At 40.9% G+C, this 26,061-nt stretch overlaps 1 protein-coding gene across 4 annotated transcripts in view; it reads right to left on the reverse strand.

Moving 5' to 3' along the window:
* LOC6731320 overlaps positions 1–26,061 on the reverse strand; it is a 58,105-nt gene that overhangs the window by 23,721 nt on the left and 8,323 nt on the right. For 2 of the 4 annotated variants that reach the window (XM_016178805.2, XM_002078440.3), the window contains exon 1: positions 9,497–10,807. The exons of the other annotated variants lie outside the window; for them this stretch is intronic. In XM_016178805.2, the coding sequence (XP_016023894.1) occupies positions 9,497–10,153 (657 nt within the window). In that variant the 5' untranslated portion in view covers positions 10,154–10,807. Of the gene's footprint in view, positions 1–9,496; positions 10,808–26,061 lie in introns of those variants that run through there. 4 annotated transcript variants of the gene reach the window in all.

A 26,061-nucleotide genomic window follows, 5' to 3' on the forward strand; every position in this document is an offset into this window, starting at 1 on the left:
TTTCATTAATCTTATAGACGTTTTGAGAGGAAATCCCCTTCAATGCCGTGAAATCTACCAGTGTAACAAATATAACAAACACAGGCTGTAAAGGTCTTTTTATGACCTTTGTTTGGATTTAAGATCTTAAAAAATTGACTAATATCTAAAAAAGTATTGTTTAAAGAGAGTACTACATAATGAAACTAAAACAAATAAACTTTGTAAGACTCTATAATAATATTTAATATTCGTTAACCTTTAGAAAAGATCACATCAATGACAGTTGCACGCTATAAGCCCTGATCTCGTTCTTGTTTCATTGCCCATCCTATCATCTATTATCATATCAAAAGTCAATGATATTCCACTCGATAGATGTTCATGTCCCACAGCTACTTAGACCACGAGTTCCCATCATGGGAGCAGCTGACCTCCACATATAGACACTCATCTCATCACCATAAGCCGAATCACGAACTCTGAACTCTGTCCCCTCCATTCCCATCCTTTGATCAATTAGAGGGCTTGAGACCTGCACTTGGCTCATGTCATATGCACTCTACGCACTGCGAGAAATATTCATGTAGTGTTGTGTAAAAAGTATCTTAATTTAACTGCATTTGAACCAAACTTATGAAACAATTTGGTTAGTTTTAAAACATTTTTGAAATGAACTCAAGCACTATTTAATCACAATCACCATTATTTTTTCTTAGTGTGAACTAAAGTGGCGCCTTGAAATCAGAGGGGGATTGCTAGAGCGGGACAGAGAGGGAATTTCCATTAGAGACACGCAATGGGGAAAAGCGGAAAACTCTTTGCCAGCGCTGAAAGGGAGGAGCGTTTCGAGCGGCGTCTATAATTTGTTTGAAGACACTGTGTGTGACACACTTCAAGTTGTCAGCATTTGATGGCTCACGGTGGCCACTCCCATGCCCCCTTTGGATGTCCCCCCTCACGGACCCAATTAAGCAATTTGTGGTCGACCATCATGTGAAACACGCACACTGACCATTGGCATTCAGCAGACGAAAACCTCTAATCTTGGCCAGCTTTTTATTTGCCTTTAATGGCCAGGAAAAATGATATTCCAATTTAACTGGCGATAATAAACACAATTTTCACTTTGGGTCGCAACACTGGTTGACATTTTCTTTTATTTGACATTTTTTTATGTGATCGTTTGACTTCTGTGGCTAAGCATGAAAGTGGAGTTTTTATGACCGTTTATTAGATAAGTAATAGTTTTTGGATATAAATGCCTTTTATGGGTTTTGCTTATGGGGTGGAAATATGGGTCAAAGATCTCGAAAGATATGAAATTTGATAGAGCTGTAAACCGAATTTCAACTGGATGGATAATTGATTGAATAGAATTATTATTAAAAGGGGTTGGGCTTTAAGAGAGAAAGTGATTCGTAATCAAATACTTATCAATTTATAAACTAATTCAGTTTTTTATTGAATATTATAGAATATATATATATTGTTTTATCATACCTCCAATCCATTGAATTTGCACTATGTTCATTCAAAACTTTATGCGATTTCCCTGACATTTATGGGTTCTTACTTAACAAAATCCACTCAGCCACTTTGGCGATTCGAGCTGAAAGCTCTAACTTGAACTCAACCTGCTAGTGGCACTCAGAAGTCTGCTCGCAATTTATGGTTGGTTCTACTTAGCACAAGTCAGAAACGAAGCTGTCATAAATTTGGTCGAAATATGACCTACAAATTGCCACGGGGCGGATAATAATTTATTAGAGGGGATGGGGCGGTGGGGCTTGGCCAGATGATTTAATTAGGCTGAGAATTAAAAACACGACCTAGGCGCCAAGAGCAAAAGTAGAGAAAAATGCACAAGGCATGATAACAAGTTTATCCGACAGAAACAAGACAAGTAGTCAACATGTGGTGCAGAGTTCAGAGCAGGCCACCCATCAACGGCCTGTCAGCCAGTCATCTTGTGGATCATCATCACTAGCTGGTTGGTGTTTCGCCTGTGCAGCAGACATAAATTCAGTTAGCTGAGCTGCATACGAAAGTATCTGGCAGATAGTATCTTTCTTGCCCGATTCGTTAGAGGGCAACATTGTGCGGTTGACTAAACGCCCGACAGTCGGAATGAGTGTTGGAATGCCCGACTGAATGACTCAATGCGTGTGCACTTGGTCACTGCCACTGTAGGGTGTACATCTGCAGCTCCAGCTCCGGTTATCCGAGTATCTGTGTATCTGTGTATCTATCGGATGCAATCTGTGAATCGCCGTTGGCAACTCAAACATTGTTTCCACTCTCTCCCTTTCTCTTTCTCTATACCCATCTCTTCGACCGCCCGCATATTCAATCAGTTTATGTCAGTCGAAAGATTTGACGAGGGCTTCGTGTTTCATTTTTCGTTTTTGTCGCTTTTCGGTAGTCAATTAAATTTCCCAGAAATTCAATAACCAAATCCAATGGTATTAAGAAAAGGGCAACTTGTCACCGAGCAGTTTTTTTAGTCAGGAAAACCAGTGGTGGTGATGCGATCTCCAAAGTTGGGGTAAAGAAAATTAAACTTAAATTCACGGAATTCCTGGAAAGCGATTTAAATTTAAAAAATTCCTATTAATCATTTAAAATTGGAGATTTTCGAACTCTTTTATACTCTTTTATAATTTTTATAAAATTTATAAAGCTATCGCTTATACTAAATTCAAAATCAATAGTAATTCGTTTTCGTTTTCAATTAAATGGTTTCTCATTTTTTTATTAACCAATATTGTACATTCGAACTCCTTAAATGCTTGGTCAATAAGCACCATGAAGATGAATTGTTTTTTTTTCTTTTCCATAGTCGGCAACTTTTCCCGCCTAAGCTCATTAATAATATTACTTTCCAGCTCAGCTACCTTTTTCAAATTTGCATGGGCTGGCTTGGGAAATTGTTTGATTTTTCTCCGGGATGTGTCTCCTCAACCAGAAGAATCGAAGAACCCTCGGCGATGAATGATGTCTCGATTCTCGATTGGGTTCGTTTGGTTGCTCGACATGCACATTGTTGGGCTTCATTAACTTTTGCTGGGCGATTGAGACATTTGCACTCGATTGGAACATTCGAAGAGCAATCGTCAGCTAGGCATATTTAATGGCTTGCCAAACAATTTTTTCATAGCTTTTTTTGGGTGAAGTTTTTCTTTTGGTCTTGCTCGACCTTTCGGGCTTTCCACTTTTGGTGTGGAAAAATTCTATACTTTTTACTTGGGGCTTTTCGATTGCTTGCTCGGATTTCTTTCTAGCCATTGCTTACTCGGTCAGAATTCTTTGTTTACTATTTCCAGAGCCGTACAATTGGTTTTCACCTCGAGTGTTTATTGCAAGTAAAAAGTGGCACTTGCACTTGGAAACAGCTGGTGCAGTAACGTAAAAGTGCAGGAAGGGAAAAACGTGAGTGCAGGTGGACATTGGGTCGATGAACTTCAGTCAATGCAAATGGAACTTATTCGTTTCAAGGTGGAATTTACAAACTAAGGTAAACAAGATGGGAAAAACAACACAGATCGAATAATCATATTTATATCTGTAGGTATACATATGTATGTACATATCTGTGTATGTATTTATAAACAAATCCTGAAAAGCTTAAGAAGTTTTGTAATTCCTATGAAAAATATAAATAAGGGTTTATTGATCTAGTTACAGTAATATAGAAATTTTCATAATATTAATGTTTATTTGGCATTATTGGATAATCACAGTGTACAGTAATAAATAACTTTTGTTTGCCGGAATTTCCTAAAAATATTGAATATATTTTGATTAATGATTTACTCTTTATTATTAATTTTATTATTTAATTTGTATAATTTCTCAATTTACATGTTTTAAACTCTCCCCTTTCAAGCTGAAGAGGGGCCATTTCAATTAATCTTCTTCATTTCGAAATCCCTTTATCCGATGTCACCGCATTTGAGGTCGAACAATGGCAGTATTTATACAAAAAATTATACAATTATTTCCACCCTATCCCCCGCTATTGAACAACATTTTGATGATGTCTTAGATGTGTAAACACAAATCAATTGGTGCGGGGACCGTAACAAATTTGTGTGTGTTTGTTGCCAACGAAAGCAAAGAAAGGCCTACAAAGCCAGTTGCAAACGTCAAGACCACCAACATTCGAGGCGACTCCAACGTGATTAATGGCCCAATCCCGCACGGGAGAGTAAAGAAAAGCAAGTATTGTATCTTTTTGGGGGAAAAATTGAAAAGCCAATCGCATTGGGGCGACTTTTCGGTGCTCGTATTGAAATTGGCGGCAAAACAAAACAGCACCAAACAAATGATGTGTCAGTGGTGCCGCTCAAATTCGACAAGGCAATCAAAATGAAGTTACCTCCAATTCAGAGGAGTCATCAATCACCAGAAGTCCACGAGAGCAGAAGACACCCAGTAATTGGAGTAGAAAGAAAGCGGTGTAAAAAACCGAGAACAACCAAAACGATTTAAAATAAATTAATAGTAGTAGGAACTAAAGGGGATACATCATGGATACATTTGGAGCCATGGCGTTGGGCCACTTCCAATGTTTAATTAGTTTGCAGAACAAAGGCCTCGGGGGGAGATATATAAGTATAACCTCCAATGGCTGTTGTTTGTCTTAACAAAGTGTCGGAAAGTTCAGTTCAGTTTAATTAAAGCCACAAGCCGACGAGATACTATGTGAGCATGGCTGACCAGCGAGAGTGTGAAAGCACCAAGGATGTACAGTAGTCACTCGAATGTGTTGCCTAATTTGCATTTGCCTTGCAATCAATCTTTCAAATTTCATGCAATTTTCAGTGGGTATAACCGCATTATCCCAGGATGCACTGTAGTCTGCGTGTGAATCCAATGACTTTGCATTCTAAACAAAAGCAGTGCAAACAATTTTTGCCATCATTGGCTTCTGAACGTTGAGATGTGAAATGGGGAAAATAAATGGGGAAATGCAGAGTGGGCGGGGCAGGGGGTAGACTCCTTCAGGCCAGACTGTTTGAAGCCCTTCCACAATAAATACAAGCAACTCAACCGAACAGGACTTCCCCTTCTCAACTGGCAAATAATTAAAATTGTGAGCAAACCTAAAAAATATACAAAAGCGTGCCAGAAAATAAACCAACAGAATATGGCACAAAAATTGTGAGGAAAACATAAACACAAATTAAATGCAAAGCGGGCGCAGTGAGAAAAATAGCAAAAATGAAAGAAAAAAAACGGGAACGCCAAATAAAATAGCGAAAAACAAAAATTTTATTCCGCTCATGCCAAGCACGAAACAAGAAAAATGAAAAATGGAAAATGGAAAATCAAAAAGGAAAAAGGAAATGAGGAGTCGGAGGTACGTTGCTAAGTTGCTGAGGCCGCGGGCGAAATTTTTGTGGGAAAGCGACGGGGCGGTGGGCGTGGTCGTCGCACAAATTTTTAGTTAATTAAAACTAAAAGTGAAAATGCGCAAATTGCGGGTAATAAAAGCGCTTAAAGCGACACAAGGGACACCAGAGGGTAAAATGGAAAATTCGGTGGGGGCCAAAAAGAAGCGGGCAATGATGACAAAATACAAATAACGATATACATCCCAAGGGAAAATGAAACCGTGGGAGAAACAAGTAAAATAGGATAGAAAATGTGCTGTTTTCAACCTATTTACACAACGGTTAGTTAAGCAATATACCAAAGTAAGTCTCAAATGAATTTGATTTTATTGGTTTGTATAAACACTACTTAAGTACCCAGTAGCACTTTATTTTCACAGTGCACGGAAAATGGACATCTAGTAAAATAAATAGGGAAATATGCAGGCTGCTGTAGACACAAGATGTAAAAAGCCAAATAATGTAAAATAAAACGGGGACAAAAAACAAATGCAATTTACAATGCTAACACACAAATTGGTTGAGGAACTGTAGTAAAAAAATTAAGGAAAAGCGCCTACGAAAGAGGAAAACAGCACCGTTGTACTAAAAAACGGACTGCATAAATGGGAAAGAAGGAGCTGCAGAGGAAAAACCTGTGCGAAACTAGTGCCATGCTAAAAAGGAAAAATGCTGGAAAATGCGTATATAGGGTATAGGGGTTGGAAAATGCGGCCTCGCTTTGTTTAGTCGCTGAAAAGCTGGACAGCTGGGCACAACACAATGGTGGGGAAAATGGGGAAAAACTGGGAAAATGTGCGAAATGAGGCGCCGCAAAAAACAAACCGACTATTTAACAAAAGGCAGAATGCAGGCAAAAAACGAAGAGGGTTCTTTGTTGTGTTTAAGGTGACAATGAATTAGCAGGACTACAATGGGATGCCGTTCCTCAAAAACAAGGGATGCCAAAACTTTCCCACTCAAAGGATGATATACGATCTGCTGAGCTTGAGAAAGAACCGGGTCTGTTTTATACAACATTAAATTCCATTCTATAAACTTATGCAATAAATAAATCTAGTGTTAGGACTTCTATAAAGGACATATACATATAAGCACTATTATATATACTGCATGCTCATATCAAATGTGGTTTTTGGAATGTTGAATGAAAATTTGTTTACGCAAAAAATCTGTTCGAGATCTTTCCATCTCGTTACATTAGTCTAGAAAATGCAAGAATACTGGAATTGTTTATATCCAAATACTTTTGGACACTGCGTTTCAGTCTCTTTCTGTGGCTTTTCCCCCTCGGGAAAATCTTGACACGGGAGTGGAGCCATGCTGAATTTTCATTCATTGCTTTAGCCATGCTTTTTGCTGACCAGCTGAATGAAAATGTGAAAAGCGTGCAATGCTAACAAAATGCAGATTAAGTCAACAACTTTGGTGTTGAAAAAAAATTGGGAGGGATTTTGGTGGTCGGATTTTCTTTCGTTTCCTGCACAATGGATACTATCTTGAAAGGTTTTTTTTTTTAAATTGCTGGCAATTCTCCTGCCCACTTGGAATTTTATTTTTGTTCCAGTTTTCCCATTTTCACTTTGCTTTTTTTCGCTCTCTTTTGCATGACAATTAGGTGCAAATGAGTTAAAACGCATGGCGCTGGGGAATCCATGCCACTTCATCCTAACAAATTGTTACAATGGGAATTGACCTCCCTTCTTTACTTTCATCTACACTTCAAAAATTTCCATCAAATTCCCAAAAAAGCAAATTTTCCCTGTTTTTCCATGTTTTTTTCAACTGCACTTTTCGGCCAAAAAAGTGTTTCTCTAAAGAAGGGGTGTCCACATAATAATTTTTCTAAAAATAAAGTATTATGGGGCAGAAAAATGAGCACTGCTAGTGGAAATTATGAAAAATGCCAAGTAAAGTGGCTGAACCGAAAAAAAATCATCATTAAAAATTAGCTGCACTAATTTGTGTGAAAATTGGGTCACAAAGCGTGGGGAAGGGGGCGCGTGGGGGCCTGCATTTGGCAAACGGGGGCGTGGCAGGGGGCGGCCAAGTCAATGAAGCCACAAACGTTTAATTGTTTTAATGCTTTGAATTAATTGAATGTGCAAGAGGCAGTGCCTTCAATTTTCCCCACAGAAGCTGCAGCTGCGTTTGTTTACGCCCGCCAAAATGTTTGAAGTGGCTCCCGAGGAAAATCCGCTGGGTGGAGCAGGGCGGGTGGAAAATCCGGGAGTGGGGGTGGCAGTGGTGGGTCGTGGGTGGGGTGGGTGCTGCCAGTGAAGCAGAACGAATTCGAGCTAATAGACTGATTGCAAAAGTTGCAGCAACCATACAGGAAAGGCGAGGGGAAACGGAAAAGTGGCAGGGAAATGGGAATACGTTGGAGAAGTGAAAGTGTTGGGAATCGATTTGAAAAGCAAATAAAACTGACTGCTGGCTGTTTAAGCCAAAGGCGCCAAATAAAAGTGGGTGGCAGAACAGGGAAAAGCTGAAAATATATAGAAGACGAAGTGAAATACCGACGAGTGTATCTATGCACTTTAGAGAGGCCACGAAATCGAGAAGTCGGAGATAAAAGAAGTCCCACACTCGCTGTTATAATTAGATGCAATAATTGTTTATGCCCCAAATGTGAGTTAGCACATCGTTAATACAGCCGGGGAAATTCTGAAAAAGAGTCTAATTTAAAGTGGTAAAGCTAAGCGAACCAAAAACGATAAATTCAAAATAATATGCTGATAATTTCGATTGTATATCTCTCGAAAAATGTTACTAATTTATGGGCATGCAGTTGTTGTTGATGCAGATAATAGATTAATCATGAATTAAAATTCGGATAAAAGTAGTATATTTGGTTAAATTTATTATGAGATTATAGCACGCATTTTTTTTTGTTAAAATGGTACATTTTTTTAGTTCAAATTTATGTTTAAATAAGAATGCTGCATAAATCATTTTATTGTGATAAATGAGAGTGTTGTATGCCATACTTTTTGCTTAAGATAAACTGTGTGTGCTGTTTTCTGTGTAAAAAAAATTGCGTTCAACTTCAGTTCTTAAATATTCTAGAATCTTCGCGACTAAAAAAAACATTTTTTTAATGTTGCCATTTCTACATTTTCTACTCAATGAACATTTCGACACCTCTGAGATAATCAACATTAACTCTGTCGGAGGAGTGGAGTATGATTTCCAGATCATATGCATTTTGCAATTAATGGGCATTTAATTGGTAAAGGCTTTGCGTTGCCAGAACATTCGATCGCATAAATCTCAATTGAATCTGAACAATTACCCAGAGCAATTAATAATCACAAAAAACAGACTAATCGGCTCGAAAAGATCTGAAAGGAACGTGCCGAGCACTCGCAATTAAAACAAATTAATTTGTATGCCAAGTGGCAAATTCTGCGGGCACAAGTACAAAGAAAGAAAAGAAGTGAAATGAAATGAAATGAGGGTGAGGAATCTCGAATTGAGGTAATCTAATTGAAATGAAAAGTGCAAACCGCTTGGCAAATTTAAAACTATTACAAATGTGCATATGTAAGTACAAATTCTTGTCAAAGCTTTTTAATGTCAATCTGATTGGTCAGCTGTCAGCAAAGCGATTTATTGCATTTGCCACTAATCAAATTATACAAAAATTGTTGTTTTATTTGCATGGACCGAGAATAAAATCATAGAAATAAAGCCGTAGTTTTGCATTGCCTAATTAGAGTTCTAATTGATTGATCTCGAACGCTGAGTTTGCAATTAATTTAAATGGAATGCTCGTTGCTATCAATTAACATTGATTTATTATAGTAGTTTTATTTAAAATATTAACTCTTATTTGTATTACATTTAACGGAACTACAATTTATAATCTTCATTTATTTAAATATGAGGAAGTAAAGGCAATAAATAGCAGAAGATGGAAATAAAGCTACTGGGAATTAAAATTGTGAGGCCAGAAGCCCAAAACATCTGCAGAATCAAAACAAATGTACGAGAACACAAAAGATATCGGAAATTCCAAGTAAGCCAAGCATACCGAGATTCCCCAGAATCTCTGGCCAAAATACTTCCTGCTCTGTGTCCAACCCATTAAATCGAATCCCCTTGGATTCACTCACATCATTATCCTCCGATTTGGCATCATTGGGTTCCGTTGTTTTCGACGTTGTTGCCATTGCCATTGCCGTTGTCGTTGTCAGCAGTTGTCGCTGCTGTTGTCGTTGCGCCAGCAACTGCAATTGATGTTGCTCCTTCTGCCGCCGATGGGCAATCTCGATTTGCTGCCACTGCCGCGGGGAGAAGGTCCCCTGATCGCCGGTTTCGATGGTGTGCAGCTCGAGATCTTCGTTATCGTACTCGTTGTAGTGTAGTCTGCGCTTCTGCACCATCTTGGTCTTGTCATCGCCGAAACTCGATGCCCGTCTAATGGGCTTCTTGGCCAGCTCCTTGGTGTGAGATTTATGCTGATGATGACGCACCGGCCGGCTCTGCTGCGACTGCTCCGACTGCTGCTCCTGCAAATGCTGCTGCAGCTGCCGCTGCAACTCCAGCTCCCACGCCATCTGATGTTGCTGCAGGCGCAGATGATGCTGCTCGTGTCTCAAGCGCAATTCCTCCTGCGGATTCCGGCGCGTTCTGGCTGAACTTTTATCACGTTCTCGTCTGAAGTCATCAGGCAACACCTTCTGCCAGCCATTATTCTGAACATTAGCCTGCGCCTCCAGGCGAACAAAACTCAGGAAAATCAAGGCAAGCTGCAGGGTATTTAACTGCATTTTGTTTAGACACTTCTCTCTTTCTTTATTAATTGCCGTACAGTTTTTACCCTATTTTATACTGCGCTTTACAATTCCATTTGCTTTTAGTTCAATTTTAATTAATTAGGGGTTCTGTAATTAATTGCTGTACACTTTTTGTAATTTTTTCTATGCTTCACTTCACAAATCTTTTGAAAAATGTTGAAATATTTCCACGGAATCTCGGAGATTTTCGTGGCTTGTTTAAAACATTTTGCGGTTGTTGTTAATGTGACAAGCGTGGCATAAATCATAAGCTAACCGAAAAGTGTGTCACGCATTTTTTGTGAATGAAAAAAGCCGCTTTGTGAATCATTTGGTTTTAATTGGAGGCCAAGAGAATACCAACACACAGACGCCGAGGAAATCGGCTAGACAAACAATTGATTGCCAAATGCCAAGTTTTTTTTTCTGGAGCAAGTTCAAGAAATTGTTGGGAAAAACTTAGAAACACGCGTGCTGCCTGTTGGCCATTTCACAATCCACAAAGATACAAAGATTGGGGTACTCGGATACAGCAGACGCACTCACGGACGCAGACACAGATACATGTGTCTGCGACACACTTCAGATGGCGAACGAACCGACGGCCAGAGTGATAGACCGTTGAATGCTGAAAATTTTCGAAAAACGAGAAAATGCCCGCAACAATGTTGCGCCGGCCTTTACACTGGCAACATTTCCCCTCACTGTTGTGGATTGTAAACAGAAAACAGCTGACGCTCTGCGCACGTGTGTGTGCGTGTGGTGCAGCAGCAACTGGCAGCATGTTGCTACTGCCTCTGCAACATGCTGCTATTGCTGGAGATTCCACGCTGGAAAATTGCACTTTTGATTGTTTGTTCAACTAATTCAATTGCACCGAACTAGTTCTCTTCGGAAGATTAACATTCTTGAGCAGTGGGCTTTAATGGTTTCTGGCGAAATCTTTGATGTGCATCGCAAATTAAATTTCCCAGCGCTGTAGGTGCAACCATTAAAGTGCAATCAGCTCAACTTGCTGCACATAACACGAAACTAATTATAATTTATTTACGAAATATCGTCTAATGAAATAGGCTCCTGGCTCCTTACAATTTTTAAATATTTAAGTTTTATGTTATCCTCTTGAATAATGGGGGGGAATCTGTTACTTGCCACTACACCGCACTAAGATATTTCGTGGCCTTTAGCACGCACCATAATTCACAGGAATTAGCTCAGACATGCCATTGTCACCCAGCATGATAGCTCCTCGTCGGGATCTTGGAACACCCAGGGGACGGGGACTTGGCTCTAGGCACTTGGTACTCCGGCTCTCGGGGATTCTGGCACCTGCCGCTTTGGCAGATGCCTGGGATTAGGTCTCGGTCACGTTGATGATGACCCACCCATTGTGTGATGCACTTTTCGCAGTTGTTGGTGTCAGCAAGTGGGCCTGCTGGATGATTGATGGACTCCGCAAGGGCATTCCAGTTGGCGAGCTGCGGGCACGCATTATAATCCTCTGAACTCACCTGCCCAACTGTCCACCCATACCCCAGGAGCATCACGATGATGACGATGTGGCCCAGGCAGAGGTGTTGCCCACTTGCACTTAATTGCATGTTTGGTCAGGCGAATCAACGCCCAGGCCAGAAAACCGCCAAAGTCAAAGCCGAAAACGCCCCTGGAATGTGCAGCCCACTATTGCCTCTTCTGATAACTTTCCGCTCATCTGCACTGAAAAAAATCTGTACCATATGCATAGTCTTGAAGCGAAGAAATATTTATTAAGTGCAGACTAGATTAAGGACCAAATTCTAATCTTGGGGTCTTTAAAAATGTCTCTGAATTTTTCTCTGAATTTTTAACATATTGGATTAATATGGCATCTCCGTTTTTCTCAGTGTGCGGAGGCGCCCCGCTGAGTGGCGATGGTGGCTGGCGGGGAAATTTATGTGGCCAGTTGGCCACGGCTAGAAGAACTTTGTGCGCACGGGGCAGCGTTTCGGTGGAGGGGAGGATGGTATAGCTGTTATTGCTCCGCTCCTGCTGTTGCTGCATAATTGATAAATGTTTACAAATTATTATGTTGCACATACAGCAGTGGCAGCAGCACCAGCAGCAGCCACATCGCGATGGAGCCCACCCAGGCGAGGATGCCCCACCCAATCCCCTTTTACACAGCGGACCTCGTGTGGCGATTTTCTTGTGCTTTGGAACCTGGTGAAAGCCGGCGCATAGTTGTTATACTTTATTAATATTAAATACCCTAACCTGTTACCATTTTGAGGATAACGATTTGAAAAACTCAAACAAAAGTAGTTTTTTTACAAAAACATTGATGGAAAACATCTCTGATTAATATCTTCAAAATTTAAGGTGTGATTAAGGATCCTAAAAATTGTTTAAATTCGAATATTATTTTTCCTCCATAAAAATATTTATTTATGCCACAACACTTCCTTCCTTTATTTAAATTTTAAAGAGTATTTCCGAATTCAATGCTTTGCTGTTACTTTCTCCCTTTCTGTTCTTTAGCTTTTATTTTTGCCTTAGCCGTGCTGCCGTTTTTCTCACGGCGAGGCGCCAACTGCATTTTCATTTAATGTTTGTTGTAGCCGCTAATTAAAATGAATCCACGTAGACAGGCGGGCTGAAAATTAAAGCCCATAGGTAAAAGGGGAGTCTATTCCATTAGCCGCGGCGGACATTGTGTAATGGATCGGGGGCCGTATTTATAGCCAAATCAAATCGCTGGCGAAATCATTTTCCGCCGAAGGACGGCTCTTCCACATTGCCCTTGGCATTAGCTTTGTTTTACTCCGCTACACACTTTTTTGTATTCCGATTCACATTTACCGCATCCAATTTGCCTAAGTTGCCATTTGGATTGGGATTGCGAGGGGAATCGCAGGGACAGCAGCTGCCGAAAGAAATGAAATCGAATTCAATACAAAATGCAAATGAGGCACAGGGAACCGCAAACGAGGATTGGCATGAGAAATGAGACGCCATCGAAATCATAAAAATCAAATTTGAAATTGATAGAAAGGCAGCGCCGCGGAGGAGAGAGAAATAACTCAATTTGAAATCGAAACCAGATCGAGAACAAAGTCATCCCCTAATTGAGAGGAGCTCCTGCGAGGATGGGTATGGATACGATAGAGATTCTCACTATCTGACAGCCACTTCCGGGTAATTATTGAAAATAGTTTGCCCACCAACAATGCTGATCTATGACACTTTTCCAGCATTTTCCGGGGCAGCACAACTTTTCATTGCCCTAAACCGCTTAGCTCGAAAACGATGAGGGGAAAAGCAAATTGACTCGAGATAAAACTGCCACGGCCCAAGGCCAAAAACCCTATCCAAAAAAACACAAAAGGGTATCTAACCCCAGTTAAAGAGCAACGCAATTTCCGGTTGCCCCGCGGGGGTCAAAGACAGAGATAGCAGACAACAGAGTGAGACGGATTGGTAGACAGCGAAAGGAAGGGGCCACATCCAGTCAGCATTCAAATATTTGTCATCATCAAATGACATCTGTTTGTCGTTGGCTATTCTTCTGAAGGCCGTCCAAAAGTTCGTGTAGTCAAAGGTCAGTGCCTGACATATGAAAACGGTGCGTTTCAGCAGTGTAGGGTTGTTAAACACACACGTTAGAATGTCATGGTTTATTTGAAGAAGAACTCACTTGTGATAATGGCTTACTAATTCGTTACTATAAGAATGTTATGCTTATTATATTTGAATCGGTGTGTCTGACATTACTAACACTTCTCATAAGTATTAAAGATTTGTAACAATTAGGAGAAAGGAAAAACTAGGTTGCATGTAAGCTTCCTAGAATAAATATTTAAAATTCACCATGACAACCAGCATTTATGTGAATTTAAAAATGTACTCCACCATTAACAAAAGAAGGCAATCGGTTGTCAGCGAAACGAAGAATTTGCATAAGTCTCACGCTTGATCTGCCCCTTCTCTCCTTTTCAGGGGCAGAGTTAGAAAGGTGAAAGGTGAGCGGAGATAAAATGGATATGGGGAGATGCAGACTTTAACGAGCTGCCACGTTCCCAAGAAGCTGCAACAATTTTCAATGGAAAATGCAGCGCCTGAAAATGTAAATAGCTAACAAGAAAATACATTAAAAGCAAAACCGAGCTGAAAGTGCAGCAGCGCACCGAGATTTTCCGATTCCCCAAAAAAAAAAAAAAAAATATACCAGAAGACCCAATGACATAGTTTGCATACTCCAAGAAGCAGGAAGCGTTTAAGGGGAAACCCGATGAGCGGGGGAAATCCCCGGAGAGGGGTGGCTATTAAAGCGGCATTTGCAGCGTGTTGAAAGGCGTCGAAGCTGCAATTAGCCAAGGAGATTTTCCAGTGGGTGGGGAAAACAAGGCGTTTGGGAGCAGGTTGCGTGTGGATCACAGAAATAGAAAAGGCAGCTATCTTGGGGAAAACAGAGGAAGCTAAAGGAAACTGATGAAAAAGTTAATTTAAGGCTGTCTGCTGGGTAATAGAACTCGAAGAGAACTGTAGCCAATAATGAAGCGAAATGATGCAACTGGGGGCGTTTACTCATAATTATTTTTGGAAAGATTGTTCATTTGTTTTATAACTAAATTTAATGAAATTCATACAAAGTAAGAAGTTTAAAATATAATCTATAATAACTCAATTTATTAAACCCAAATTCGGCAGCTTCTTCTTGCCAACAGAATCCAATAATGTAGTTGCTGATCCCACTATCTTCATCAGCCAATAATATTGTAAATTGCTAGGCAGTATAAATGCCGTTTTATGGCGCCGTAGGAGGTGAGTCCTTTTGTGTGTTTACGATTGTAGTGGCCATAAACAATTTGAGCCAATTCCAGTTAATGGCTGGCCTAACGATGCCAACGTGCGCCGTGTTAGTCAAAGCCAAGTTTCAAGAATATTTTCGACATATTTCTATAATCAACCGACTGCAGACGTGCCAAAGCAGCGGCAATTGAAAGGCTCCCAGCCAAATGCTCCCAGTTGGCCTCCAGTTCCTCATTCTCCGGCCATCTAATTAAGTGCATCAACAAATGGCGGGCGAGATTAGACGGCTGACGTGGGCGTATTCACAAAATTCGATCCGCACGAGACCCGTGATCCCAATGCCAATACCGAAGAGCGTATCCCAAAGGGTATTGTCTAACTAATTGGATTAACGTTGATGCCTGACCTGACACAATGGACCTCTTGGCGAGCTGCTGGGTCCGGTTCTCAGGTAGGATTGCTCCTATACTATTCCTATTCCTGCCACACAGGATACAAAGCAACAAAGGCCACATTATATGCATTATGTACAATAGTGTGGCACTAAAACTCGTTCGTTCTCGCTTTTGTATCTCGGGCAGCAATCAATGTAAACAGCCAAACCCACAAATAACAATGCCATTTCGGCCAAGTCATTTTGGTTTTCACTGGTTCCCGAACCTTTTGGTTACCATTTTGTACTTTTACGATACGATGATTTCACGTCGGCGATAACAGAACAAAACGCTCGAGTGCTTGAAGAGAGGTCGAATATATTTTCCTAATCGTTTCGAGTGCATTTAAAATGAAATTAAACGAAACTTAAATGGAGGATGCGATCGGTCAAGCTGAGTACGTAGTTTTATAAAGTGGCAGAGATTTTAACCCTCGAGATGATTTATAAATATAGTTAGCTGTGTTGTTTTGATTTCCTGGAAGGTTTATGTGAGAGGAAACTGAATTGTGATTATTCCTAAAGAAATAGTATTGTTATTTTTCCATATATACACAAAATGTGGCCGCAATATTTTAAGTATGTTTGTTTACTTTTTTAATGTAGTTTACAAGCACACCTTTAAGCAACACCTTGACTGAACTTTGCATAAACAATATTAAAACTTACAAAACAAATTCTGAAAGACAAGTTTTATTTTCATTTTTGTTGATCCCGAACAACAAATGTCGGGAGCAGCAGCTGCAGAAGAATTTTGAGGTCCTTGCGAGGACTTCTTTCAATTTTTGGGTCTGCCGCAGCATTTTGCTCAACTTAATTGTGTGAAAAACTTTTCGTACGCTCAACATGAGCAGACATGAATGTCTGCAAAGTGTTTTTGCTCGGTTGGGGAAACTGTACGACAGCCGTAAGAAAGTGAAAGTAAAAATTATTTAATATGATGCGAGTTGAAAGAAGAATAAAAACAAAGTTTGGCTTCAAATAACGCTAACAGGAACAGAAACTTAAGAAATTGGATTTTGGATATAAGTTTTACTTGCGGACTAAGCACAATGCAAATACAGTTTATAAAACTTACAACGTGCAACTGATGCACACCTAAATATGTGATATAAAAAAAAATGGGATAATAAGTGCTTAAAACTAAGTAGTAAAACTTATTCAAACATGAACTGAAAACCACTGAAAAATTCAGCACTAAAATTTTTGGTGAGAATAGAGAAACGAAGACTAGAAAAGGAAAATTGTGGGTGGCGAAATTCAGCCATGAGGCAGCGAGTCTTTACGATGAGGCTTTCCATTCTGATCAGGGTGATGGTGATGAAAACGTACACACCAGTCAGATGCAAAAAAAAAAAATGCACTAGAAAAAAACACGCACACACACTCATACGTGAAAGGAATTGTTCTTGAAAAAGGACTCAATGAGGCGAACGAGGAGAAAGGAGGTTAAATTGCAAGGCAAGATGAAAATTGCAAGCTGCATTTCCACAAGAGGCGAAAAAGCGGGTGCTCAAGTGTTTGTTGGGGCATAACAAAATTTAAAAAAATAAAGAAATAAAAGATGATCGGGAAAGACAGAGAAAAACCCCATAACTGAAGTGGCAATAAAACTTGTTGACGGTTTTCAACGAGACCGCGAAGCAAAAACGCGAGCGCTGCTAAAATCGCGTGTGCCTTATCTTGCGCGCGTTTTCCTAGCGTTTCGCGAACGTTTTTAATTGGAATCAACCTTAAAGGCTCCCTGCTTTTGACCAGCTGCGGTCACCATTTTCCCTAATCACTAACTAAACAATTAATCAACCAAAAACCAAAGTTTCACCAATGGCGGGTAGGTGTTGGAAATTTCCCCGCCCAAGAAAGTGACATTTTCGAGGTGCACGTCAACACGAGCAACTCCAACGCCAGTTGATTAATGAGCTGTGATGCTGGGAAACCCACCAGTGGGAAAATTGGGGAAAACCGGGAGGAAAATGGGGGACAACGGGCGCAGTGCAACTACTACAGTCTGTAACCGAAGCAGTAAGTTAAGCAGTTTTAAAAGGGAAATGTCAGCTGAAGGATTTGTTACTAGTGACTGGGGAAATGAGCGGCTTGATTACGTGAGTTCAGCTGAGCTGGGAAATGACGGAAAAAGGAAGGAAAATGCGCATTCATAAGATGTGCCAGAGAGACGGAAGAACGAAATGGGAGCGCATCAAGGGATCTGAACTAATTAAAATGGTTTATGAATGGGGTTAGAGGATATGGCTTAGAGAACCAAGCTCTATGAACTTAAATCAACCTATATCCAACACATAAAGACTATTGTAATAATTGTTTCCAAAAAGAACTCTAGGTATTTGGTAAATTCCACACACACTCCCTGTTTAATATTTCCCAGAATTTCGTCCCGAAAATAGCATCGATCCTAAAGCAAACATAGCCACATGGGCATCAATCACACATCAGATATCACCCTTCCATCCAATGGCAACATAATCAAGTCGGGAAATTCAGTTTCCCCAATGTGGCGTGTGTGGCATAGGATTTTCTCGCCCAGCATGTCCCTGTTTCAGATTAAGCAGCTCCCGACTGAATAACCAATCGAAATGATAACCGGGAATGGCCGAAACCGAAAGCTGGGAAATATTTTTCCACGCTCGGGCAACAAATTGCATAAATCAAGTTACAAATCAACTTGCAATCACAACTGCAGCAACAGTCACTGCATTAAAATCACTTGCGAAATAACAACATTTCAGCTCAATTTTTCGTTCCCTCTGAAAATGTGATTGCGTTTTCAATTGCAATTTAATTTTGATACATATTTCCTAGCTGCATTTTTCCGCGTGGCTTTTCCCCCTCGTCCTCCGACCACGCCCCCTTGCAGTCACCCACCCTCCAGGAAAACGCTTTTCGCACAAATCGGTGCCGTTGCACATACTTTTCAAGAGCGTGTTCTATGTTTTTCAGATATCCAGCCACGAAAACCGTGGCTGGATGAGATTGAAATGTAATCAAAAATTGCGAATTCTGCGAAATCCAAACAGCAAAGTGCGACCTGCGGGTTTTTCTTGTGCGCTGTCCTATTTTTTACGAATGCCTGCATCTGGTAAATTGGTCTGTGGGTTTTTGTGGCCTCCGGATAAACTGCACGTATAAATGTCGATAAAAGGGCGAGTATCTTAAATTGGTGCCTACAAAGCCATTAAGAAATCCTTAAAAAACAATTTAAATACATTTTTCTATTTGGAACGCGTGTATATAATCCATAATTTCAACCAAACTAATTAATTGCGCAATATTCGCTACAACATTGCCCATATTAAGTGAATTCCTGAGCTACCAACAATCGGAGATTAACAACAATCACAGGCAGCAACGCATGTGGAGGTTAATTTGGAACACTCTTTTGGGATTTCCCCCAGCAAATGGTTTTGGAAATTAATTAAGACAAACTGAATCAAGGCACGAACCAGCATTTCCACGCGGGGAAATGCACGAACACACACACTCGTGCACTGGGAGGCTGGAAAACCCCATTCTTTGGCAACGAAAGGCGAGCACAGCTGCATACTAATAAGCTGCTATGAGGACTATTGTCTGTGTGTGTGTGTGTGTGTACGGCTCCAAGCACACCTGCTCCTGCCCTGCCCCTTCTTTTGCCTTCTGATCCTTTGGTCAGACACGTGCCACGCCTACAATTCGGGGCTGGGAAAAGCTGTCAAGCTGACGTCGGTACGAGCATTATGACGGCATTTACACATCAGCTCCGGCTTCCTCGGATGGTCAGCATTCGAGGATTAGATGGACCACCAAGGACCAAGGACTGCGAGCACGCACTCTCGGGACACGGGAGTGCTGAGCTTATAAGCCGCAGCAAACGGCTTACGCTCCAACATCCACGGCTAGAAAATTTCAGCCAAGGATCATGTTTCTAAATCAGCCAACTAAGACATAAAAGGTCCTTACAATATAGAATCATGTAGTTATTCCCAAATTGGCATTGAAAACAATTTAAACAAATAATAAAATAAGAATGTACGGCATGTTCAAGTGTCCCTATTTTCCGCAGTGCCCATGCTCACAGGACTCACTCAACTGGTCGACTAAGCATTCCTGTGGAAGCTTTAAAATGTTTGCGCCGGCTATGCAAATAAATCCAAGTCGTGGCCAAAAACTCAATTTCGGGCAGCCAGTGCAGCAGCTGCTACTCGAATGTGGAACTGCAGCAAACCCCTCAGGAAGACCCTACCCCTGCCCCCCTTTGGGGGTGTGTCAATCCCCCAGCAAGCGGAGCATATGGCGACAAACAGCGGGCGCCGCTTTCTATTTGTTTGCCTGCAAACACGCAGAGAAAAGCGAATGGAACAGAGTGAAACGGAGTGGGGTGAAGCCCCAGCGCCAAGGACGAAGGACGAGGGCTGCTCAGCATGCACTAGACCCATTTCGTGAATATATGGCAGTTCGGAATGGCAGTTGTGGAAATTGAGGTGGCAGCAGAAGTGGAGGCCAGCAACTGAATTGCACTTGGGCAAAAACAAAATCTAAGCCATGAAAATTCGCATTTCGAAAAGCATGCGAAGAGTCAGATTCCCTTGAATTAAATGGAATAGAATTCTTAGAACTATAAGAATAAAATAGAATTTAAAATATGCATTCTAAGTTTCTTTATAGCTATAAGCAATTCTGGCCATTTTAATGTTCCATATCTACAATATTTGTATAATTAGTTTTGCTGCATTCAAATAACAATCAAAGGAAGGACCCCTAACAACCATCGAAACCAATGTAGATGGACACCAGTTCCAGGGGGTTAATCACTGCTCTAACTTGAAACGAAATGGCAAAAAATGCGAAATATATACTAGTTTCTTCAGTCCAGTTTCCATCAGAACTCAATCCTCTTGATAAAGTCATCATACTCTGGTCCGACAAACCCACAAAAAATAACGCACACAACGTGAGGAAGCTGCGATTCTGAATTTCTAAGAGGTTGAGGGCGAAAATTCCCCCACAAAAAATTTGGACAAAACTGCCACCCCAAAAGTCTCACCCTCATATTCTTGTTTTTTTTTCGGCTTCTGACGGAATATTTGCCCGAAATTCGTTTTTCTGCACTCTGCGCACGCTTTTCTGCATTGGGATAGGTCCAGGAATCAGAAAAAAAAGGATAAAAGGATGGCAGTTCCGGGGTTTCGGTTGGTTTGGCCGGCTGCGCGCCCTAAATGGATTTAGCTTGTTCCGATCTCGAATCTCGTCCGTGGTTTGTTTTTCTGCGACGTCGCAAATGGGAAATGTGCTCGTTTGCATGTGCCACATGTGTCCCGGAGCTGTGTGTGCATAAGCTGCAATGGAAACGCGAAACTGCGAAACTGGCGTTGCGTTAATACGCAAATTCAATTGTCAAATCAATGGCAAGTGGCAAATAAATTAAATTCTCTTAACGCCCCAGCTGACAATAAAGAACCATCTGATGAATCAGAGGCGCATAAAATACGACCTGTCACGTCCCATTACAATATATATATTTGCACCAAGGTGTCTGAACGCAGACAGAACCAACGACGCGGCCTGCAGGTGGACACAAAGGCTGTTAGTGCACTGGGAGAAATTATATAGGAATTTAAAAACAAATGTTCTTGGGCTAGCCACTTACCCGGAAACAACAAATATCTCTAAACTATATCTTTATCTTTTTCTACAAAAGTACGAGTTTAGGATCGAATTAGTTCCTATTTTTCATATAAATGTGTAAATTAAATATCTTTTTCTAAGTGTGAACGAACGTAAGGCGAGTAGCCGGAAAACCAGACGGATATTTCTGGTCTGGCCAAATTTCTGGGCAGTCGCACAGTGTTGGCAGCATTTGCGGTCACTTGACGGACGGTCTATGCACATTTGGTCTGCTTTTTGCCAACCGCCGCAAAAGTGCCCGGAATGAAGGACGGCAGGCAGCGGAGGGTTAAGTGGGTGGTTGGGTCAGATAGGGGCGAAAGTGGCCGCAAGTTCGTCAATATGGGCAAATATTTGCAGATATCCAAACGATGTCGCACGTCTGTTGATGTTGCTGCTGCTGCTGCTGCTGTTGCTGCTGCTGCAACTGCTGCTGTGGATGTTGATTGTTGGTCAAGTGACCGAAAGCCAACAATTGGTCACGATCACTTTGCCTTTATTGTTTTCGTTACTAGTGCGCTGTCCTCCCGTTTTTATTGGTTTTTTCCGGGCGATGTCTCTCCTTTGTTTTCGCACTTGCGGCTGTTCGTGTCGCTGATTTGACGTGACTAATGGGTCGTTAGGCATATGTCCACTCAGCTGAAGGAGCAAACAGGTGGAGGGGTGGGGTTGGAGCGGGGGAAAAGTCATGCTCGAACTGAGTTTTCCCCTCTTCCACTTCTTAACAAGTTACAAATTGCATAGCTCGCTTCACTGCCATCCTCGACTGGCAAATGGCAATGGTGCAAGACCCAAGTTGATTGCAATGCAAGCCTTGAGTGAGGTCAAGGATGTAGGATACATAGAATCACTACTTTGTTTCATATAAGATAGATTCAGGAAGAGACATAACATAAATAAATAAATCCTAATTATATATTAGATAAAATGCACACATATATTTGCCTATCTTAGGAGCAATCCGTTTATCCGAGATAATCTTTTGTTCACTTAAGCTTACCATATCCCACATTCAAATCATTAGGCATACCCAAAAATCAATCTCAAAAGTGTCACAGCCAGAACTCACCTGCAAAGAGATTCGAAAAATGCGATAAGAATTAGTCAAATATTTTGCATAAATCACCGGCAAACAATTGGCAACAACATTCCGATCGCGGGAACATAATCAACAGCCATATCCATCACCATTAGCATCACCTTTGTCATTTCCATGCCCCGGCCAAGATTAGCTACGAAAATTTGGCATCTGTCGGTGGCTTTTCGTTATGGCATTTTTTTTTTATTTGCATATGACATCATCAAAGTGGCAACAGCAGCCAAAGATTTGTGCAAAACAAACAGACGCGCCAGCGGAATGCAAAAGCCAACAAAAAGCGAAGCCAGAGCGAAAATCTTGTTGCAGCCACCGCCTGTCAAATGATTTGCAACTTTGTGCAAATTCGTTTGCCAGTCGAAGCCCCCGTGGCCCACCATTTTCCCCCGGGCCTTCGGCAATTATTAGTTGGCAACCGCCGACTGTCTGCCAACCACGAACCAAACTCGAGCCACGTAGCGCTGAGATTTTAACTAGAAGATGCAGATGCAGATGAAGGCGAAGTCGAAGACCACGGACTTCAGAGCACGGTCTGGAGTGCACGGAGTGCGGACTGAAGACTCCAGACTGCCAGGCAGTTGCAAACTGGCCCGCGGTGGACACGAAGGCCACGACCAGCAAGTGAAAAAGCCAAGAGGAGCTGCCAAGGGAACTGGAATAACTAATACTCTTTCTTCAGAAAAAATATGTATATATAGGAAATTATACTTTAAATTAAATTCAAAGGCAAGTATCTGATTTTTGTCTATGCAAAATCATAGACCATTTCATAGCACCCTCAGTTAGGGTATATATAAAAAAATGATTTTGATGACTACGAGATTTGTTTGCCATCGACTCTAGAATCCATTTACCTGCCTCCCGTTGCTCACCACCAATCCATTCTGGTTGATTTGCTGGCGATTTGGACGTTGATGAAGTGATTAACCCAGCCAGCAAGCGTTTGGCTTTTTGATAGCGTTTAGTTTATGAGCTGACCTCGAGGGTCTCGGCGCAATGTTCCAGCCATTTGCGATGGCCGATTTGCGGTTGATGAAGCGCTCGACGGTGAGCAGCAGGTGCAGAGCACCGCCGTTGAGATTCCAAACGGGGGCTGCCAACAAAGGTAGCTGCTGGATATGCAGTGGGATGCATTAGGATGCAGTATGCAAATTGTGGCTTCGCAAGAGCCAGGCGGGCTGATTTAATGACTGATGAAAGACCGATTGATTTATGGACAGCGGTTCTGGGAACTAAACCTAATCAAACTAAAGCTCATTCAGCTGATTTCTTGATTTATTAGCTCATACTCTTTACTGCTCAGTAAGGATTAGATTTGGGAAAAACTGGATTAACCAATTATATATGTTAAGAGGCTTTTATCGTATTATTCATGCTAAAAAGGTAATCATTAAATTTTTAAATTTTGAAAGCATTTGAATACTACGACACAATCATTTTACGCAATAATTATGAATCATTCATAATGTTTATTATGTTGCACAACATATATAAACAAAATGCTTCTAATTATTTTTAGTCTACCCATTAACCTTGACTTTGTTCCGCCAGAAATAAATGTCTAGAAATTTGAAATGAAATCAAAAGCAATAATTTTAAGTTGGATTAGCTGGGGTGGGCTTTTTGAAAATACTCAAGCGTTCTGCTTTATGGAATCACATATCTCCAAAGCCTCTTTGAGACTTCCAAACAAATCGACTTAGGGATTTGGTTTTATTGAAAAGCGAAAGTGTTAAAGTGTCTGTCAGTCCGAAAAGGGAAAACCCCACCCATGTGGAAAGCCAGTTATAAGCCCTGATACATAAAACACCTTCCGAGTGCGAAGTTAATGGTCGTGATGCTCGTTTTAAGACCTCACGAGTGCATTGTTCCCGATCGGAATCCAATAAAATCGAAATAAAATTGTGTAATAAAAGGAAATCGCTTATAAATGCCGAAAATGAAATATTGATGAAACGCACTGAAGCACTGTCCGCATGTCAAGCGAACAAACCGAGCGAACTGAAGACACCGACACTGAACCTCGTTTCTCATGCATAATGCAAACGGAGTGCAACTGGAGACGTTGGAAATTTCTAACGATTTCACAGACGAGAAAAAATCGAAGAAATTAATCATATATGGGGGATACCAGGGGGTCTGCTACTGGGCTTTTCCATCCACCATATGCCAATCGAAACAATTAGAAAATTTATTGACGATAGCCTGGCATTGGCATTCAATTTGCCGTCTTCGATGTCTCTCAACAATTCAACAATTTCGAATGTCATAAATTGTGACGCGCCTGTAAAAGAGATTTACGTGGTGTCAAACGCGCACAATGGGTTAATGTCCAGTCACAAAACTGAAGCCCCAACGATCAATCGCATACCGAAATGCGACCAGAAATTGAGTCATACCCATCGCCATCATCAATGGCCGCGGACATTAATTAAATCGCATTCAAATGCAGATTTTTGTCAACCTGCCAACTGACAGCAAGAGTCAACTGACCCCCCATCATGAATATTACGCTGCATTATTTGATATTCTGAGTGCAGCGGAACCCAATGCTGGCATGGTCCAAAATTATGCTTATTGATTTAGCTGTCAAAAAGTGCATGACAATTTTCGGTTTCTTTTTCCAAACTTTGGCTATTTTTATGTGCCACTCGCTGTTGAACAGACAACTTTTGTAATGCCAAATGAGTTGAGATGCACAGTGGTCTTGAATTCGTTTCCAATACAATACCCGCACATTAATCACATTGATGTGCAAATGACTGTAGAAATTTCATGGGTTTTTAAACTGACAACTTAACTATTGTTTAAGCACTGTGCCATGATGTTTATTTAGCCATCAAATTAGGGAAAATAGATAATAGTGTATCAATTTGCTAAAAGACGCTTCAAGCAATTTAAATTATCAATTTTAAATGGCACTTATTTCTATGCATTTATTAACAGATTATTATTATTATATTGCATTTTGTTTTAAGATCCTGTCCCACTGTGCAGCCCAAGAAAACTCTGTGACACTTGTCATTGAAAAACACACACACCTCGTGCACACATTTTGGGTGGGTGTGTTCTCGTTCGCCGGAGTTTTTCCCTTGGCTTGGCCTGTAATCGTGGCTCTTATACTTTATACATGTGGGTAATGGGTTTGCAATTTTCAGCGACTTTTTGACACACATACCACGCTCGATCCCAAACACATATACATGCAGAGCTACTAACGCACACATTCACACGGCTGAAGGGTCCCCAGAGTGGCATGACTGACTGAAAAGATTTATGTTTAATTTTTAATGACCAGCCGGGCAATGCATCAACTTCCACATATACTTCGAATGAAGACATTTGCCAGGCCACCTTTGACCTTTGTGGACTCGATTTACGAGTGTGTGCGTGCGTGGGAGCGATTACATCAAGCAGATGATGCATTTACATCAGGCTCAGTTGGGACAATGCAGCACAGCAGGTGACAGCGAGCGGGTTCTAGGTCCTAAAAAGCCGAACTTTATTTCCCTTTTAGAGGTTCGCTTTGATTTATATGTGTTCGATTGATGAATTAGAATGCACAACTCACGCCGTCACACACATAAATAGGTTTCAGATACATTTTGGTCTCGCAATCGCAGAAGTACAGTCACACTTCACTAAAGCGAGCCATCACGAATATACAAATAAAAAGATTTAAGGGTTTGTGTTTAGTTGTTAAATTAGAAATGGTGATGAATGTTTATGTAAAATCACTTAGTTGCTAACTCAATTTTCAAGTTCATGTTGATCAATAGATGCTTTACCTTATATGGCACAGAAAAGATGAACTTTTTTGTTTTGGGTCATTTTTCTATGTTGCATTTTTTCGGTGTATTTTAGTTTTCTGTTTACAGTTCAATAGTTCAGTTTAGTTACAGTTTTTTATTTATTTCAATGGGCTTT

This window comes from Drosophila simulans, chromosome 2L, assembly GCF_016746395.2.
Source record: "Drosophila simulans strain w501 chromosome 2L, Prin_Dsim_3.1, whole genome shotgun sequence".
NCBI classification, from domain to species: domain Eukaryota; kingdom Metazoa; phylum Arthropoda; class Insecta; order Diptera; family Drosophilidae; genus Drosophila; species Drosophila simulans.